The following is a 20,574-nucleotide window of genomic DNA, read 5'->3' on the forward strand; positions in this document are numbered from 1 at the left end:
ATTACGCTTAATTGTATCACCATATGCATTGGTGTGATAGATTTGCTCACTTTTTTAAAGCTTGTATCTCTCAAAGATCTTTTTTTAAAAAAGTGAAATAAATAAACAGTCAACCGATTGGCAGTAGCATTAGGAAGTTTCCAGACAAAACCGGGCGATCACAATTTGGCTCTAATTAGTTTTAGGATGTGCTTATTTGCAAAGCTTTCCCTCAGGAGCAGTTGCTCATATTTATCTTGAGTCCACTTAGACTTTGTGACCTCGACAGATAAGCCAAATAAAAACAAGCTAACCTCAGTGTGGCAGGCTTCATCTGCGAAAGACCACCAAGACGTGAGCACTCCTTACCTGTTAGATAATAATGTTTTGTGTGTTGGCACAATCCCACATCAGCATCATGCAATACAGCATGTCCTTCCTACGGACAATACCATATAAAATCCAGTGAAATCCTGCCAAGTCAGCTGGTACAGACTGGAGACAAATCCATTAAATATTACTTGAGGCTGCTTCCTTTCAATTTAAAACAACGTTCTGAGCCTGGTATGCCTGGAGCTGAAATGTCATATTAATATTACTGAAGAGTTCTGCTGGGGTTGATTCTTTTCAAAGAGATGATGAGCTACAGACCCTGCTCTTTCCTTTATTTGAAAATAAGTCATTCTGCTTCATGAATGCATGCTGATTTTTACATTAGAGTGAACTGTCTGTGCAGCTAACTCCTAGGGGCAATTTGATGTTTATCATTTATCTTGCTCCATCAGTTCTATTAGGTAAAAATGCAGCCACTTTTGAATGATTTTTAAGCTGACCTGTTCTGTAATAGTTTATTTGCCTGTTTTGTAATGCATCTGAAGAGAGTCAAAACAATCTTTAAGGAAATAAGACAAATAATAGAATGGAGACAGATAATGGGAATTATCCGGCCTTTGGAGATTGCCTGTTTGTGTGCAAGTTGTTTGATGTTGCATCGCTTTCTGTGTGGAAACTAAACTAAACTATGGTCTACTCTTGTTACTTTTCCCAGGGACTGCATAACCTCTGACATGTAGCTTTTAAGAAAAAAACTCAAGTCAGGAAAGTCCATGGTTCAGTTAACGCATTTTTCAGGAATGAGTCAATCTCATTTATGGTGTCTGTAAGGTTCCAAGTAAGGAAGCATGGAATCAGTCAGCGCTCCTGCTCCTAATCTTGTGTCCCAGTGCAGGGTGTGAATAATGACCAGATTACATTGTGCTATCCCACACAGTTAACGGTGACATTTACTGCGGGAAAGCCTCACTAAAAGCTGTGGTTACGTTCCTGAAAAATCACAACTTTTAGTGAAAGAACTTTAAGTGAGTCATTGATTCCCATAGGAATCAATATTAAAACTGTAGTTAGATGCTCTGCCCTGTAAATTGAAACACAGTACTTTAAATGGTTAAATTCCTTTAATGGGTAAATCAAGTTAGAAGAATGATAACATCCTACATCCAGACTGATCTCTGCAGTGGTTCCTCTAAGAGGAGAACATAGAACATAGAAGAATACAGCGCAGTACAGGCCCTTTGGCCCTCGATGTTGCGCCGATCCAAGCCCACCTAACCTACACTAGCCCACTATCCTCCATATGCCTATCCAATGCCTGTTTAAATGCCCATAAAGACGGAGCGTCCACCACTGCTTCTGGCAGGGCATTCCATGAACTTACGACTCGCTGAGTAAAGAACCTACCCCTAACATCTGTCCTATACCTACCCCCCCTTAATTTAAAGCTATGCCCCCTCGTAATAGCTGACTCCATACGTGGAAAAAGGTTTTTCTATAGTATGGCGACCAAAACTGCACACAATACTCCAGATGCAGCCGCACCAGAGTCTTATACAACTACAACATGACCTCAGGGCTCCGGAACTCAATTCCTCTACCAATAAAAGCCAGTACGCCATATGCCTGCTTCACCGCACTACTTACCTGGGTTATTGCATATTCCTGGTCACACTGTGGTTACTGCCATATTTTGGATGTCCACGCTGCCACTTCTAGCTGGTCACTGCCACCTCCAGTTTCTCCTCAGGCTGCACCTCTTGGCTAGCTAGGGGACCTCAGCCTTCCTCGCTTCTCCCCAGACTGTGTCTGAGCTCTCCCCCTATCCACACCCACTCACACTTCCTCTTTCTCTGGGGTACCTCCAGGGTGGATTTTCACTCCTGGCTGGTTTTAGATTAGATTGCTTACAGTGTAGAAACAGGCCCTTCGGCCCAACAAGTCCACACCGACCCTCCAAAGAGAAACCCTGCCCCCTATATTTACCCCTGGCTAATCCACCTAACACTATGGGCAAGTTAGCATGGCCAATTCACCTAATCTGCACATCTTTGGACTGTGGGAGGAAACCGGAGCACCCGGAGGAAACCCACGCAGACACTAGGAGAATGTGCAAACTTCACATAGACAGTTGCCCGAGGGGGGAATTGAACCCGGGTCCCTGGCGCTGTGATGCAGCAGTGCTAACCACTGTGCCACTGTGCCGCCCCAAATGTGCAATGTCTGGTGGCGGAATATGGTGCATTGGAGGGTGGTTGTAGAATAAAAGTCACCCTTGTCCAATGGAGCCTGGTGACTCCCCTCCATTTTTCCACCAGCTGTTGACTCCAGTCTGTTGCCAGGCCACACAGATATGCCAAGCGTGATAGTGGCTGGTGCTCTGTGGGACACTGAGAGGGTCTGGTCTTCTCAGATGTTGAGGGTTGGGGCCAAGCCCCGTGGCCAGCCAGGAGAGGTTAATCCATCGTGTCTGGGTGATGCTGGCCTTTCAGGTGAGTTTGCTGTTGGACGTCTGGCTGGGGAAAGATTAGCATTCCCAGCAGGCACTCCAGGGCCTGGTGGATGGGTGTTCCAGGTAAAGACCTCAGGCAATGAGTCAGCACAGGGAGAGGACAAAAACCAAAAGGCCTCAGGTATGAGAGATAGGAGGTCACTCTGAAATGACACCATTCAGGTCAGGTAACGCACTGTCATTAACAACATTATAATGAATCTCGTGATGCTAAACTAGGTCTCAGGCTCCAGTGATTTACTGACATTAAAGGAAAACAACATTAAACATGGATTTCCTGCACAGTGGTTATGATGTGAAGTTACTGGAAAGTACCCCAAAAAATACCTTTATGAGAGGAATGGAAGGAAAAGATTTAAAGAGCAAACTGACCAAGAAAACAACTTCTTTCCTGTTGTCAATTTGTATAATTGCAGAATGTAGCTTCGCAATTTTCAGTTTGGTCCCAATTACACTTTGCTTCAGAACACAGAGCAGAATTATCACATCCGTCTACATCTTAATGCAATATACACCAAAGGATGGAGAGGAACTAACAAAGTTCATGATTTAAACTCCTTATGCTTCCAGTGTTTTGTGTATTCATGTTCTTAGAACCATTGGCTGTTCAAATGGCGGCACAGTGGTTAGCACTGCTGCCTCACAGCACTAGAGACCTGGGTTCAATCCTGCCTTGGGCAACTGTCTGTGTGGAATTTGCACATTCTCCCTATGTCTGTGTGGGTTTCCTCTGGGTGCTCCAGTTTCCTCCCACAGCCCAAAGATATGCAGGTTAGATGAATGGGCCGTGTTAAATTGCCCGTAGTGTTAGGTGAAGGGGTAAATGTAGAGGAATGAGTCTGGGTGGGTTGCTCTTCAGAGGATTGGTGTGGACATGTCGGGCCGAAGGGCCTGTTTCCACACTGTAAGTAATCTAAATGAGACATCTCACCATGTTTTGACATTACTCATATTTATCTGCTGTTTTCAGTTGCGGTGATAAAAGTTGGGCAGGCACGGTAAAGACTTTCAGGTGAAGGCCATATCCTATAAGTCAGAGCAAGAGATGGTTGTTCAGGGAATTCAGTGTCAGATTAAACATAAACTGAGAATTATGGGGAGAAACACAAATAAATCTGAAGAAAATACCATGACTTACATTTTTTTTAAATTCATTTACAACAATGTGGCTTGAACAAGGTCAATATTTATTCCTCTTTCTTAATTTCCCTTTTTGAAGTTGAGGCAAGAGTCTTTCATCAATATTGTTGAGCGGCTGGCTGGACAATTTCAAAGGATGGTTAAGAGTCAGCTCCGTTCTTGTGGGTCTGGTTTCACGTAGAGGCTAGACCGGGTAGGCATGGTAAATGTCAAGGTTAAAGTGGTGCTGGAAAAGCACAGCAGGTCAGGCAGCATCCGAGGAGCAGGAAAATCGATGTTTAAGGCAAAAACCCTTCATCAGGAATTTTGATTCCCGATGAAGGGCTTTTGCCCGAAACGTCGATTTTCCTGCTCCTCGGATGCTGCTTGACCTGCTGTGCCTTTCCAGCACCACTTTAATCTAGACTCTAACCTCCAGCATCTGCAGTACCCACTGCCGTCTTGGGGTGGTAGATGCCCTTCCCGGTATGAAAGGTTTTTACAACAATATAATAGTTTCACAATCACCTTGAGCAACTTTAAAATTCCAGATTTATTTTAGTTAATCAACTGAAATTAAGTTCTCTGCTTCTGTGGTTGGACTTGAACTGATATCTCCTAACCATTAATGTAAGTGTCAGGATTCCTAATTTAGCGACATAATTGCAGTGTTTCTAAGGGTGTGGCTGGTCCCTTAGTTGGGCTGTCAATTTAAAGTTATGAATTCAAGGCCCATCACAGATTATGGCCTAGATTGACTCTTTCCTGCAATACTGAGGGAGTACAACACTGGTAGGGGTGTCACATTTCAGCTGGAATGTTAAATGGAGGGTCCATGTATAATCCAATGGCATGCTTCACACAAGAACAAGGAAATCCGTTGGTGTCCTGGACAATTTATTTATCCCCCAACCAACAATACCAAAATAGATTTGTGTTTTTGGCCTTTGGGAATGCTAAATTTAGCTGAAGAATTTGACTTCAAAACAATGGTGGCTACATTTTTCAAAAAAACAGGCCTATTGTTGTGAAGTTCAGGAATGTCCTGAGGATATGAAAGGCACAAAGTTAGTACAATATTCCAGTTAGATCAGTTGCCCTTTCCCAGCACTAAGAATGAAAGACTGTTCTAACATTTATTGAACGAATTTCATTGTCCTGGTAAAGGCAAAGTACTGCAAAAGCTAGAAATCTAAAACAAACACAGCGAATGCTGGAGAAACTCAATAGATCTGGCAGCATCTGTGGAGAATGAAACAGTGTTAATGTTTTGAGTTTGGAATGACACTTCCTCAGAACTCAGTTATGAAGAGCAGTCATACCAGACTTGAAACAAAAATTGTGTTTTTGTCTCCATAGATGCTGCCAAACTCGTTGAGTTTCTCTCACATTCTCTGTGTTTGTTTCGTTGTCCTATAGCATGTTAAGTTGAGACCATGGAGTAACCCACGTATTAAGACATGCTGTACCCAACAAAGGCTCTCCCCACCAATTGAAATTGTCACCCTTCTCCCCACATCCCTGGCCTCCCAAGCGTGCACCACCCCTTTTCCCCAGGACATTTTCGCAAATTGGGATGGATACCCAGGGACTGCCAACTGTAAAATCTGGGCATGGCTTCCTGAGCTGATTGTGGTGGGCTTATCCAAACTGGTGAGTTGGGCCATCACTTTGAAAAATGCCAGCCAATAGTGTATATGAGCTCTCGCCAATGATTTACATAAAGTCATCATTACTATCCTCTTGTATTCTGTCGCTATTTGTAAAATATTATTGGCCTTTATCTTCCTGTATTCTCATTTTCAGGTAAATGTGCATGGAAACCTCTACATTTTTCTGTTTAGCTCCCCCACCCTGCACCTCACAAGGTGTCTTCCCCTCAGGGTTTATAACCATTCCTTGTTTTTCCTTCCATTTAACTTTCTGTTGCTAGAATTTTTATAACTAGTTATTAATGTAACCACTGAAGTAACATATAATGTATCCACAGGGTGGATCCATGGGAGTGTTACCAAGATACTTGGCAAACAACCTGCAGTGTACTGGAACACCATCGGGACCTTATGAAGGTAAGGAGATGGCATGACTCAGTGAGCTACTGTTCATTACAAGCAGAGGGGTTGTGATTGTGCTCCTTCTGCTGGATTCACAAAGCTCTCTGTGGTCTCGATTACTGCTACCGTGGCTGGAAAGGAAATCAAAGAAAAGGAGAAACACTAGGGAAATGAATAAATTTCTAATTTAACCATTGATGGTCTGATTAAGTTAAAGGCAGACAAAGTAAATCGATAGTAATTTCAGAGATTGGAAATAGCTGAAATGTCTCAGACTGGAGCGAATTGAATCTCACAACCCTTCATCTGGAAGTGGTTACACAATATAGCAGGGCATTGCTGGTCTCAATTCATTCTCTTGCCTTTGCAGTTCAAATCAGCGCAGTTTTGTCAACAGTGCGATAACAGTACACACTGATCCTCAGAGAGCATGGTGGCAGCTGTGAGTTTCCATTGGTGGGGGGCTTTCCACTGGATGCCAGATTGGAAGGGTTTCTGGCAGAGGAAACAACAACGAAATGAAAATGGGAATTCGTACTGTTTCTCATCATATATTTTCTTCCTCATGGGCCTTTCCCTCAGCTGTAAAGAGGCCAGCACTCTTGGAGTTTGAAAATTGAAGCCAAAGCTAATGTTTTTTGTTAACTTCTGTCCTGTCCTTTTACTTCAAAAGACAATAGAAAGAAGTAAATGCACACTTTAGTCTGGAGGTATAAAATATTTACTGAATGAGTTAAACTGATTAATGCAGCCTTCTTTCTGAGAGAAACCGGTGTTGTTTTTGGTGGGTAAGGCCTGAGGCAATTGCACAGACCAAGGCTGAACCATACATGCTACCCTCAAAGACCTGCTTTGATTTATTTTATGTGCTGACAGCAGCCTTGTCAGAACTAAATTGACTTGATTGATCCCTTTGGCAATGTGTACAGGGTTGTCTATGTGAAAGCAGTCCAGAGTGAGTCAGTCTGTTGAAAGAGAGGAAGTGGAAGTTCATACTGGATGCAGCTGATTTGTTTGAAGATTTGTTACTTAGTTTTTTTTCAGGGAGACCCTCTTGTGATGAAGTGATAGCGCTCATACCTCTGAGCCAGGAGACACAGGTTCAAGCCCCATCTGCTCCATAACTATGTAATAATATCCCTGAACAGGTTGATTAGAAAATATCTGTTTCTTCGGAGCTGGCCCTCTTGAGGAGCAGTGGTAATGTCCATACCCCATAATCAGGAGACCCCATGTTCAAGTCCCAACCTGCTCTAAAGATGTGCATTAACATCTCTGAACAAGTTGATTACAAAAAATGGGTTAATTGAAAGAAAACTGTTTCTTTTGCCCAGTGTTCTTCTAGTGTAGTGATTATCACATTTTTAAAATAAGGCCTGTTGTGATGCAGTGGTAATGTCCCTACTTCAGAGCCAGGAGGCCTAGATTCAAGACCCACCTGCTTCAGAAGTGTGTACTAACACCTCTGAACAGGTTGATTAGGAAAATAAACCATTTCTTCAAAGCTCTTGCTTGATATCATATTTTTAGATTTTTTTATGCCAAATAAATTCTTTGGTGTAATATTGACAACCACTTCTGAAAGCAGATCTCATATCTTCAATAAATTGGAGTTTTCTGCTTACAGCCTGGTTCTTGGGTAAATGGTAAGGAAACCCAGGGACCACAACAAGAAACCCTTATTCGTCAGGTACAAGGATGTATTAAGTGCATTCAGGATTCTCTTTTTTGACTGAATATTTGATCAGAGCAAGATTCTGCCTTTCAATGAACAGATCACTTATTTAAAAACAAGTAAACGTACAGCACATAATAAAAAACAGTGATTCATAAAGCTCATTATTCTCCGCTATACAAAACATAATTTGTCTCACTTTGTCACTGGATATAAACTTTAAAATAGAAGCTCATTTCCTATGCTGTTAATTATCCCACAGATTTGAATCTGCCCTACCTTCTGTACTGGCTGTTATGAATTTAAGCACAGATTTTTCTGGTGGCTATAAATAAGCTGTCCACCTGAAAGCTGACTACTTACTTTCATAAAATTAACCAACACGGATCATTTTGGTACACTTGAGTTTATTGGTCAATATGTTGAGTATAGGAGTTGGGAGGTCATGTTGCAGTTGTACAGGGTATTGGTTAGATGTGTTGCTGGAAAAGCGCAGCAGGTCAGGCAGCATCCAAGGAGCAGCAGAATCGACGTTTCGGGCATAAGCCCTTCTTCAGGAATGGCTTATGCCCGAAACGTCGATTCTCCTGCTCCTTGGATGCTGCCTGACCTGCTGCACTTTTCCAGCAACACATTTTTCAGCTCTGATCTCCAGCATCTGCAGTCCTCACTTTCTCCAGGGTATTGGTTAGGCCACTTTTGGAATACTGTATTCAGTTCTGGTCTCCCTGCTATAGCAAAGATGTTGTTAAACTTCAAAGGGTACAGAAAAGATTTACAAAGATATTGCTGGTTTTGGAAAGTTTGAGCTACAGTGAGAGGCTGCATAGGCTAGGGCTATTTTTCTTGGAGAGTCAGAGGTGAGGGGTGACCTTAACAAATTTATAAAATCATGAGGGTTAGGTATAAAGTGGGTCTTTTTCCTAGGATAGGGGAGTCCAAAACTAGAGAAAATAGGTTTATGGTAAAAGGGAGAAGATATAAAAACGACCTAAGGGGCTGCTTTTTCACTTGGAGTGTGATGTGTATTTGGAATGAACTGCCAGAGGAAGTGGTGGAGGTTGGTACAATTACAACAATTAAGAGGCACCTGGGTGGGTATATGAAAAGGGAGGGTTTAGAGGGATATGGGCCAAAGCTGGCAAAAGAGACTAGATTACTTTAGTATATCTGGTCGGAATGGACAAGTTGAACCAAAGGGTCTGTTCCTGTGCTGTACATCTCTATGGCTCTATGATTCAACATCCACTGAAGATACACTAAATCAAAGATTTGCTTTTCTCTTATCAATATTACATTTACGGCTGATATTTGATAATGACACCCAGTGTTTCCATAACAGTATTAAAGATGCAACTATTGAGATCATGTAGTATATAAGACTTCCTACTGAGCTAGAATCAGTCAATTTGGTGGAATAAAATTCCCACCTAAAAGAATTGCCTGTCTAGATTTTTGTCTTTACACCATAAGATGCAAAAGTATCATTCCCTGCTTAATGCCCGCACTCACATCTCTGAGTCAAATCCTTGTGTGTTAAAACTGCAGCCTGGAGACTTGAGTACAGACACTTCAGGAGAGTTCTGACTGTGTGTTGTAGCTTTGGAGATGGCTTTCCTTTGAGCCCAGGTCCCATCTATTTTTCCAGGTGGGTATTGAAAGATTCCATGGTACCAGCTTTCGTACTGTCCTGCCTGATATTTTCCCACAGTCAACATCATCAAAAACAGGTCGACTGGTCATTTTTCTCAATGCACGTTGTGCAATCTTGCTTTGCGTGTTCTCCTACTCTGCAGTTGCCCCACATCAAAGCTGCTTGTTTGACTGTGAACTGCAGTGGGACATACTGAGATTATGAAATGAACCATTCAAGAGAAAATTATTCCATATATTTTACTCATTGAGCCATCAGTCCTCACAAAATCCTCTAATTTGTCCCATGTATTAAAAAAAAACTTGTAAATGTTGTAAGAGGCCTAGAGGTCAGCACGGTGGCACAGTGGTTAGCACTGCTGCCTCACAGCGCCAGAGACCCGGGTTCAATTCCCGCCTCAGGCGACTGACTGTGTGGAGTTTGCACGTTCTCCCAGTGTCTGCATGGGTTTCCTCCGGGTGCTCTGGTTTCCTCCCACAGTCCAAAGATGTGCAGGTCAGGTGAATTAGCCATGCTAAATTGCCCGTAGTGTTAGGTAAGGGGTAAATGGGTGGGTATGGGTGGGTTGCGCTTCGGTGGGGCGGTGTGGACTTGTTGGGCCGAAGGGCCTGTTTCCACACTGTAAGTAATCTAATCAGGTCAGGTAGTCAGTGGATCGTTAATGCTATCAGTGAGCCATTGCCTGCTGATTGAGAAACAATGCAGATGTCATTTGAAGTGGCACTATACAAGCCTATTTTCCCACCTAAATATTCTTTCCATGTGAGATTATGTAACATCAACAGGTTAGTTTGCAAAAAGAATTGCTGTAACCAAGTCCACTCCACTTGACACTAATATATACATTGTCATGTCCAGCCATTCAGGAACAACCTTACAAAGGGCAAATTTACAAATGATGAACATATTCTATAACAGGAGTCAATTGGATAGGTACTGAATATTTAAAAATTTGAAATGGACAGTTTATAGTTGAAGATAAAACAAAGTAAGATCAATGCTTCCTACTAAAAAGATTGTTTAATAGAATAAGTATATAAATTTGTTACACTAATCCTGATTATAAGGCTCTTCAATAGAATGTGATGACCATTACAGCAATGAATGCACGTGTAAACTCTGCTGTAAGGAACATAGCAACATAGTGCACATTTTCTAGACTGGAAAATACTATGCAATTTCATAGCTCTTTTACATTAACTGAGGCATTTTTTAAAACTTTTTTTTAACATTTTCTCTGATTTTTAATGAAAACCATGTATAAACTATGAATGTTTTGTATGGATAAGTAAATTTGTGAATGGCAAAGACTGGCAGGACTTTACTGTATAGAGGTTCCAAGCCAAAATGCATAGTGATCAGGGGGAGGAAACCTGCCTGAATCTCTGTCTTTTCCCTGTTAATTGAATTGGCTCCACTCTTGTTCAAATTGAATCTGGTTAAATTAGCCAAAACTGTCACTGCATATCTCTCACCCATTTCTTTCTAATCTCTCAACTGAAAAGTTCCTTAATTCTAATTCCTTCCCTTCCCTTCCTCCTGTAACTGCAGGCTTTTAAAATGTGATGCAAATGAAAAATAAGGCAGACATTAAAAATCTGGTAGGAGAAACTGAGGACTCCAGATGCTGGAGACCAGAGTCAAGAGTATGTTGCTGGAAAAGTACAATAGGTTAGGCAGCATCCGGAGAATCGATATTTCAGATACATGCCCTTCATCAGGGCTTTCAAAATGTGATGCAAATGAAAAATAAGGCAGACATTAAAAATCTGGTAGGAGAAACTGAGGACTCCAGATGCTGGAGACCAGAGTCGAGAGTATGTTGCTGGAAAAGTACAATAGGTAGGCAGCATCCGGAGTTGGAGGCTTGGGACTGGAATAATGTGGGGGGAGGGGATATGAGGAAGCTGTTGAAATTCACATTGATCCGGTGTGGTTGCAGTGTCCCAAGGTGGAATAGGCGGCGTTCTTCCTCCAGGCGTTGGGTGGTAATGGTTTGGTGGTGGAGGAGGCCCAGCACCTGCATATGCTTGATGGAGTGGGAGAGGGAGTTGAAGTGTTCAGCCATGGGGCAGTGGGATTGGTGGGTGCGGGTGTCCTAGAGATGTTCTCTGAAACAATCTGCAAGAAGGCGTCTTGTCTCCCCGATGTTGAGGAGACCACATCGGGTGCAAAGGATACAGTAGATGACATTGGTAGAGGTACAGGTAAATTTCTGTTGGATGTGGAGGATCCTTTGGGGTCTTAGAGGGAAGGGGAGTGCACTTCCCACGGTGGCAGGGAAAGGTGCCAGGATTGGGCTATGGGGAGCATGGACCTGACGAGGAACCCGTGGGGGGAATGGTCTTTCCGGAACACAGATAGGTGTGGGGAGGGAAATATATCTCTGATGGTGGGGTCCGTTTGGAGATGGCGAAAGTGGCAGTGTATGCGGAGGTTGATGAGGTAGAAGGTGAGGACCTGGGGGTTCTGTCCTTGTTGCGTTGAGAAGGGTGGGGTTTAAGGGCGGTCGTCCATGAATTAGAGGAGCACTGAAGGTCATTGTCAACCACGTGGGAAGGGAAATTGCGATCTTGGAAGAAGGAGGCTATCTGAGACTTTCTAAGGTGGAATTGGTCATCCTGGGAACAGATGTGACGGAGACAGAGGAATTGGGAAATAGCATTAAAAATCTGAAGCAAAAGCAGGAAATGCTGGTTAAGCCCATGCTAGAGGTGGATATCAGGAACCAGGAAATTTCCCAGTCCGGGATACCTGCCTCAGAAGAAAAGGCAGGATTTTCATTCCAGAGATGTGATTACATGCTCGGATCAGGGCCCATTGCCAAAGGCAACCACACGGTGCAATTCAGAATAGATCTAAGTTGTAAATGATACAGTGTTTTCTATTATTTTTCCATTGCTGTTTCAGCAGACTAATGGGCATCTGGGCTCTCAGCCAAGAATGCATAATGGAGGTAATAAGAGGTCATGGAATGGTTGGAGGTGCATAGGTTGGCAAAGAGGTATGACAATCCATTGGGCATGGGTGGAGAAATATAGCTTGGAGACATGGATAAAACATTTTGAGCTTAACATTCAAAAATTCTCCTCATTCAGATAATGGTTGATGATACCTCTCAGAGGCCATGAACCACGACTGATTGAAAAGCTGGCTCGATTGGATAATAATCTCAGACAGGCTAGAAGGTGCCTGCTTAGGCCGCTGATGGAGCTGGCTAGGCCAGGAGTGTATGCTTGTAACAAGACCCCTTAACCTAGATGACAACATTTGATGGTGCTGGGAATCCCGGAATCTGGCATTGGGCACCATTTTAAAAGGTCTTCCATCTCCACGAAAATCCAACTCAATGTTTCAGGTTGATGACCCTTCATCAGAAGTAGAAAATCTTTCAGTTCTGATAAAAGGATACAAACATTGTGATGGATTTCTCCAGCATTAGGCTGACAGGCTCCACTAGGGGTTGGTAAGGGCTGGTGTTGAGAGGCCAGGGCACTGGTAAAGTGGGAGCTGCCATTTTGGGAAGTGTTGCCTCTGACAGTCACAGGGGGCTCGACATCAGCCCGCCCTGCAAAGACTTTCAAGCTACCATACGCTGTGGGCTTTCCCTGCTTTAAAATAGCAGCAGCAAGAGCTTGAGGACATAAGACCCAAGGGCGGGCAGCCTGACACCTTCAGCCCCTCTCATACTATCTCACACAGGTCGGGAATGAGCACATAGGCAGCAGGAAGGAGATGAGCTGGGTTTTATGATGGAGTAGTGTAAAATTTAGCCCATGAATTCAGTTTCCCCCTTCACAGAGATTGCCACCCCTATTTCTAGAATGTTCTATTTTCATTTTAAAACATAACCCACTAATCTTTGAGGCATGCTAGTAGTTTTCTCTTTGCCAAACTCAATATTGCTCTCCAAAATTCTGTGCTGTGAAGCACTGTCAGCAACATTAAGGCTGCAGCTCATTTATTGTGGATACTTTAAGATGTTTGATGAACTGAATGATGCACTTTCTGTGCTCCATTCCATTTCCCTACAGGTATAGACTTGCAGTATTTAGCTGGTGGATGTGGCTGGTAGGAGTGTGGGCTGCTGCTCCTGCTGACAGTTCCTTTCTTGTGCAGTATTGGGAGACACAGAGTCTCCCTATTCAGCTGTTGTGGCTCATTCAACAGCTTTAATTTTCACTTCAAAGTGTTTATTTTTTAATTATCTAAATTTGCAGTCGTAACTGCCTGATTGCTGGAGGCCCATAATAGCTTGTACCTGCTAATAAAAAAAAACAAGCTTATACAATTCTCAGAATGGAAGGCTTAATTTGAAGACTTTAGCTTTGGACTATAAAAATGACAATAATGGATTGTCTTCTCTCCTGACGTTTTTTTTAAGCATAAATGTGAAAAGATAATTCATATTAAATGCAGAAAAAATATCATCAACCCTCACCAAGAGGTAATTAAACATCTAGCCATATAAAAGAAAGTATCCTGATGGATTGTGGAAATTAAACTGTACTAACTTATTTAAATGAATAATACTGTGTTCATATCCTGAATCCTATATTGTAATGTGGGTTGATCATTATATTAAGCTAATGAGTAAAGGAAACATTGATATGATAATAGCACAAAAAAATTTTCAAATTCATTATCAGATTGTTTGCTATTGAAATAATGGGGAGGCGAAGACTACTCAATGTATTTATGTTGTAAGTGTTATGGCAATTTCAGACAAGGGACAGATTTTTATTTTATTTGTCCATGGGATGTAGGTGTCAATAGTCATCCCCACTTGCCCTGAAGAAATGATGGTGTGCTATCTTCTTTAACCCTGGAGTCCATTCGGTGCAGGTAGATCCAATGACACTGATGGAATGGTGATATATTTCCAAGTCATGATGGTGAGTGGCTTGGAGGGGTCCTTGCAAGTGATGGTCTTCCCACGTATTTGCAGCCCTTATATTTCTGGAAGGTGGGGTCCATGTACTTGGAAGGTGTTGTCTAAGGAGCTTAGGTGAATTTCTGCAGTGTATCTTGTAGATAGTCACATTGCTGCTGCTATTGAGCGTCAGTGATGGAGGGAGTGGAGCTTATGAATCTGATGATAGTCAAGTGGGTTCGCTTTGTCCTGGATGTTGTCAAGCTTCTTGAGTGTTGTTGGAGCTGCACCCCCCACACAAATGGGGAGCATTCCATCATACTCCTGACTAGTGCCTTATTGATGGTGAACAGGCTTTGAGAGATGCTGGTGTATTCCTTATCTCTGACCTGCTATTGAAGCCTCAGTATTTACATGACAGTTAGATGCACAGTTATAAGTAGAAATCCATAAGTTACTGTTTGAGTCATACTGCCCTGCCTCTGGTTTTGCTAAAAATGCCATCTCTCTATCTGCATCACCAGTGGCATGCATTTTGTCGTTTGAAATTGTGGTAAACAGAAACAAAGAACTGTGGATGCTGGAAACTGAAATGCAAAATGATGTGTCACTGGACCTAAAATGTTGGTTCTCCTTTCTGTCCATAGATACTGCCAGATCTGCTGAGTTACGCCAGCAATTTCTGGGTTTGTTTGAAATTGTGGTACTTGAGCAATAGATACAAACCAATCTGTTCACAAAAAGCTAAACTAGGTCCATTTGCAGACAAAGATAGATGGAGGGGCAGGTAGTGTTGAGGAAACAGGGAAGCGAAACAGAAGAACTTGGACAGGCTAGGAGAGTGGGTAAAGAAGTGGCAGATGGAACACAATGTGGGAAAGTGTGAAGGTATGCACTTCAGTCGGAACAATAAAGGCAAAGAGGGAAAGGCTTCAGAAATCTAAAGAACAAAGGGACTTAACAGTTCTAGTTCAGAGTTCTCTTCAGGCTAACATGCAGATTCAGTTAGCAGTTCGGAAGGTAAGTGTAATGTTGGCATTCATTTCAAGAGGGCTAGAATTCAAGAGCAGGGATGTACAGCTGAGGGTGTAAAAGGCTGTGGTCAGACTGCATTTGTAATATTGTGACCAATTTTGGGCCCTATATCGAAGGGAGGATGTGTTAGAGATTGGAGGGGATCTTGAGGAGATTTACAAGAATAATGCCAGGGAAGAAGGGTTTGCCGAACAGTTGAAGACTCTGGCTGTGTTCTTGGTGGAGTTTAGAAAGATGAGGGTGGATCTGATTGAAGCTTACAGGATATGGAGAGCTCTGGATATAGTGGATGTGAAGAAGCTGTTTGCACTAGGAGGAGAGACTAGGACCCAGACACACAGTCTTGGAGTTAAGTATCTACAACTCAGATGAGGAGGAATTTCTTCAGCCAGAGGGTGGGGAATATGTGGAATGCATTGCCACAAGAGGCTGAGGAGGCCAAGTCATTCAGTGTATTTAAGACAGAGATTGTGTAAGTTCTTGATTAGTAAGGGGATTCAGGGTTATGGGGAGAAGGCAAGTAAATGGGATTAAGAAACCATGATCGAATGGCAGAGCTAACTGGATGGGCCAAGCTACCTAATTCTCCTCCTCTAATTTATGGTCTTTCAAGTGTCGAGTGACGTTCTCCCAGGTTTCAATGGTAGATGGTTTTAAAAATGTAAGTTTTTTCTCTTACTTGCAATCCAGCCATTTCTTCCCTCTTTATATTCTTTGTTGCCTGTTCAAAGTCTGTTTTAACACTGAAATCAATGAAGAAATGGCATTTACCCAGTCTAATTTAAGCTTCTTCACAATCCTTCAATCTGGTTGAGGAGATACATTGATTTTTGACCTTTTCAATAAGGTCACAAGTACCAGTTTCCCTTGCTGCTACATTATTAGCTCATACTTACAGCAACTTCCCACAGAAAAAGCTGATAGCCTTGAATAAGATTAACTAATGGTAGATGACTCTGCTTTGGCAAGTTATGGCTCATTGTTTCACATTTCCCTGATGACTCAGTGTGAAGCTCAACCATTCAATCTGGAGGTTGCCAAATTCAAACCCTGGAGATGCTGCATATATCCTTGATGGTGTTTGGCTTGGGGACATAAGGTCAGGTGTTGTGCATGGTCATTATCCAATGATCCTTGCCAGAGTGTGTTGTTGTGTGATCTGAGTAGAACTAGTATTTCCCACAATTTACACTTGAACAATGTAAACATACCTACCATCCAGGTTCATACCTGAACTATCACCCAGGGGAAGCTACCAAAGAGCAGCTGATGTCTATGTAACTGCATTCAGAAGGATGGCTGATACAGGCATATAGCCTTGAATTAGAAACTTAATATCTACAGACGACCTCCTTTCTAACCTTATTCGCCAATGAATCAAATAGTCATTAAGTCTGCCCAGTAAGGATTCTTTAATGGCCCATGCAACCAGCTCCACAGGGTCCACATGCTTATTAAAGCAGCTTGCCATGGAGCCAGTGGTACTCATTCAAATCTATTGGCCTCGTGACATCACCCCGACCTCCCGTAGTGATCTCTTCTCTTGGTTGAACTTGTGGATGTGGTCTGTTGTTTTGGATATTTGTTCCGTGTTCCATGTTCGGTTCCATGTCTGGACCCTGGAATGGGTGGACCCAGATTATGTTTTACCTCAAAATGTCTTTGGAAAGTAGAAAAGTGGAAGGAAAGAGGTCTTAATATTGAATAATGAACAACACCAACATGTGGACCCGAATCTTCTGCTGAATGGCAGTCATTGTTGGACGGGCATTTCCCAATTCCTGAAGAATTTCCCATTCCTGAAGAAGGGCTTATGCCCGAAACGTCTATTCTCCTGCCCCTTGGATGCTGTCTGGCCTGCTGTGTTTTTCCAGCATCACATTTTTCAACTCTGGTCTCCAGCATCTGCAGTCCTCACTTTCTCCCAGGCATTTCCCAAGAACCTTCCCATGTCCTAACGTTTCTCCACATTTCTGGCCATGTCTTCACTAAGCCCAGCTTCTTCAGCAATGTGGAGTACAGGATTACGGGAAAGTTCTGTCACAGCACTGCAGCATCTGAGAAAAAAACAAACCACACAGTCCCTTCTTACAGTATTGGTTGCTGCATGCTAAGTGTAATTGTTCGACGTGAATCAGAGCATGGCTGAAAGGGTGTTTTGTTTCCACAACTAGGAAACAAAATTACATATCTCCTAAGAAAATGACACAATTCCGGACAATTAAACAAGACGGAATTCTAGAAAATGCAACCAGACGGGACCAACACCCCACGATTCTACGGACTACCAAAAACCCACAAACCAGGAGTCCCCCTCAGACCCATAGTGTCACTACCCGGAACACCAACCTACAGACTGGCCAAAGAACTACACGCAAGACTGAAATACCTAGTAGAAGAGTCACAGCACTCCATCCACTCCACCCAGGAATTCCTAAAAATCATCAGAAACACCAAAATAGAGGAAGACGAAACAATGATCTCATTCGACAGAACAGCACTGTTCACCTCCATCAACATCGACCTGGCAAAGGAAACACCACACTTTTAGAAGAGACCATTACATCCACCCCAACCACCATCAATCACATTACCAATGAAAACATCATGAAGCTAGTGGACCTGTGCCTCACCTCCCACTTCACCTTCAACAACATAATCTACAAACAAACCAACGGCACACCCATGGGATCTCCGCTATCAGGATTCATAGCAGAAGCAGTAATGCAAAGACTAGAACAAACAGCCCTACCAAGCATCAAACCAAAAATCTGGGTCCGCTACGCAGATGACACCTTTGTCATCACAAAACGAAACAAGATAGAAGAGACATTTAACATCATCAACAACACCCTCACAGGCATAAAGTTCACCTAGGAGGAAGAAACCAACAACAAACTCACGTTCCTGGACGTCACAGTCGAAAGAAAAGACAATGGAGAACTACAAACCTGCGTATACAGAAAACCGACAAACACTGACCAAATACTTAACTACACCAGCAACCATCCCAACACACACAAACAAAGCTGCATCAGAACACTATTCCAACGAGCCACCACACACTGCAGCACAGACAAACTTCGGAAAACAGAAGAGAACCACCTATACAACATGTTCAAGAAGAACGGATACTCAAAAAATACAATCCGCAGATTCCTCAAGAACAAACCACGACAAGCAGACCAAACACAGCCAGAAAGCCTAGCCACCCTACCATACATTAAAGAAGTTTCAGAAATGACAGCCAGACTACTAAGACCCCTCGGAATCCTAGTAGCACAGAAACCCACCAACACTCTCAAACAAAAACAAACAAACTTAAAAGACCCAGTACAACCCATGGACAAAACCAACGTCATCTACAAAATTCCATGCAAGGGCTGCCACAAACACTATGTAGGACAAACAGGAAGAAAGTTAGCCACCAGGATACACGAACACCAGCTAGCCACAAAAAGACACAACCCTCTCTCCCTCGTAGCCCTACACACGGATGAGAAAAACCACCATTTCAATTGGGACAACACATCTATCCTGGGACAGGCTAAGCAAAGACATGCCAGAGAATTCCTAGAGGCCTGGCACTCCAACCATAATGCCATAAACAAACACATAGATTTAGATACCATCTATCAACTGCCTAGAAAACAAACAGGAAATGACATCACCACAAACCCCAGGAACCCCATCCAGGGCAAACATATAAATAGAAAGCAGGAGACAACAGTTTCGGTTCACTTGGAGGTCGCCATGATGATGTTACCTAACCAGGTAATGAAACGTCTGGATATCAAACCTACAGCTCAGCAAGGAAACCTACACTCTAAACCTCAACCTGAGCTCCAAACCTTCACAAACCTTGCAAAAATCAGGGTGGTTGTTAGGTCAGGGCAGGGGGTAATTTTGGAGGTGGTCAGGGATGATTGTGAGATTTGGTTCAGGGGCTAATTGGGTTATTATAGGTTGTCTGGGAAGTCAGGGTATTGAGCATCAGGAAGGAAAATGTCAGAGCGGTTAGCCCAAGGGTATTCATCGGCAAGGTAGTAGCAGAGGGTTAGTAGGCAGGTCAGGAGATTTCTCAAGGGTGGAGGTGGAAGTTTGGGGGGCGCAACATAATTGTTGGGCTAGGCGAGGGGTAACTGAGGAATCAGAGAATAGTTTGGAGTTTGAGGGACGTGTCAAGGGATTGATGAATGTGGTTTGGGAGAGGGTCAGTTCTGTAGACAACAGAAGTTTCATTTGTTTATCACTGCCTGGATATCCATAACTACCTCAGAACTGTTCAAACCCCCCCAGTCTAGCTCAGAGTTGGAGACTTCTGTGGAAGGTCTCAGCAAGCAGGGAAAGTACCTGTCAGAAGTTCAGTCCTTAAAGACAGCTTTCGAGGAGTGAGTACTCCATAGACATATCTCTTGGGGCATACACTCGCTCTCTGGTGATCTCAGAAACCAATGATCTAAGAAATGACTATTTTTTTGTCTTTGTCTGTCTTGCTCCTGCATTTTCTCCATCCTTTGCCTTACCCTGAGGAGGTAACAATTGTAGTGAAAGCCACATACAATAAAATCAAAAGACCTTCCAGTTGATTACAACAATCTATCTTGTAAACTTGAACAGTAATAACATTTTACAATAAAACTTCTGAATGTGGACAACTGTTGCAACAAGTCAGAAAATAAACTCTGTTTGTCCTCTGAATATTCCAGGTGTATCTCTTAAACTCTTCAGGAAGTTGTAATCTGGAGCACAGATTAATCATCTCTTCAAATGTCTTTCACTTTCAACTTTATGAGAAATCAAAAACCTTCTGCCTTCGGGCATCAGAAAACTTAAATTGCTTGCAGAGTGATTGTTGTGACTGACTTAAGTGACAAATCAGAAAAAAATGCGGACAATCTTTCAGCTAAATATCAGTCACGTAGCCTTCATATTGACTGGCTTTTGTATATTCACTGCCTGTACTTAGGAGTATACAGGATGCAGTGTGCTTATTACACGGAATCTAATAGCTCAGGATAGGACAGGCATTACTGATCACAATAGAGCTATTTGATCTTTCATCCAGCTCAGCTTGGTATGACAGGCATCATTAAAAAGATAGAGCTGTTCTCTTCAATTGGTATATGTCAGTCATAGAGTCATAGAAATGTACAGCACGGAAACAGATCCTTGGGTCCAACCTGTCCATGCCGACCAGATATCCCAACCCAATCTAGTCCCACCTGCCAGCACCCAGCCCATATCTCTCCAAATCCTTCCTATTCATATACTCATCCAGATGCCTTTTAAATGTTGCAATTGTACTAGCCTCCATCACATCCTCTGGCAGCTCATTCCATA

The 20,574-nt window shown here is 42.8% G+C and overlaps 1 protein-coding gene across 1 annotated transcript in view; it reads left to right on the forward strand.

Moving 5' to 3' along the window:
• The window catches only part of nmnat2 (nicotinamide nucleotide adenylyltransferase 2), a 257,728-nt gene that overhangs the window by 182,388 nt on the left and 54,766 nt on the right, over window positions 1-20,574 (forward strand). Inside the window, exon 4 of the mRNA XM_043699527.1 lies at window positions 5,931-6,009. Coding sequence (XP_043555462.1) covers window positions 5,931-6,009 — 79 coding nt within the window. The remainder of the gene's footprint in view (window positions 1-5,930; window positions 6,010-20,574) is intronic.

Source organism: Chiloscyllium plagiosum, chromosome 11 (assembly GCF_004010195.1).
Source record: "Chiloscyllium plagiosum isolate BGI_BamShark_2017 chromosome 11, ASM401019v2, whole genome shotgun sequence".
Classification (NCBI taxonomy): domain Eukaryota; kingdom Metazoa; phylum Chordata; class Chondrichthyes; order Orectolobiformes; family Hemiscylliidae; genus Chiloscyllium; species Chiloscyllium plagiosum.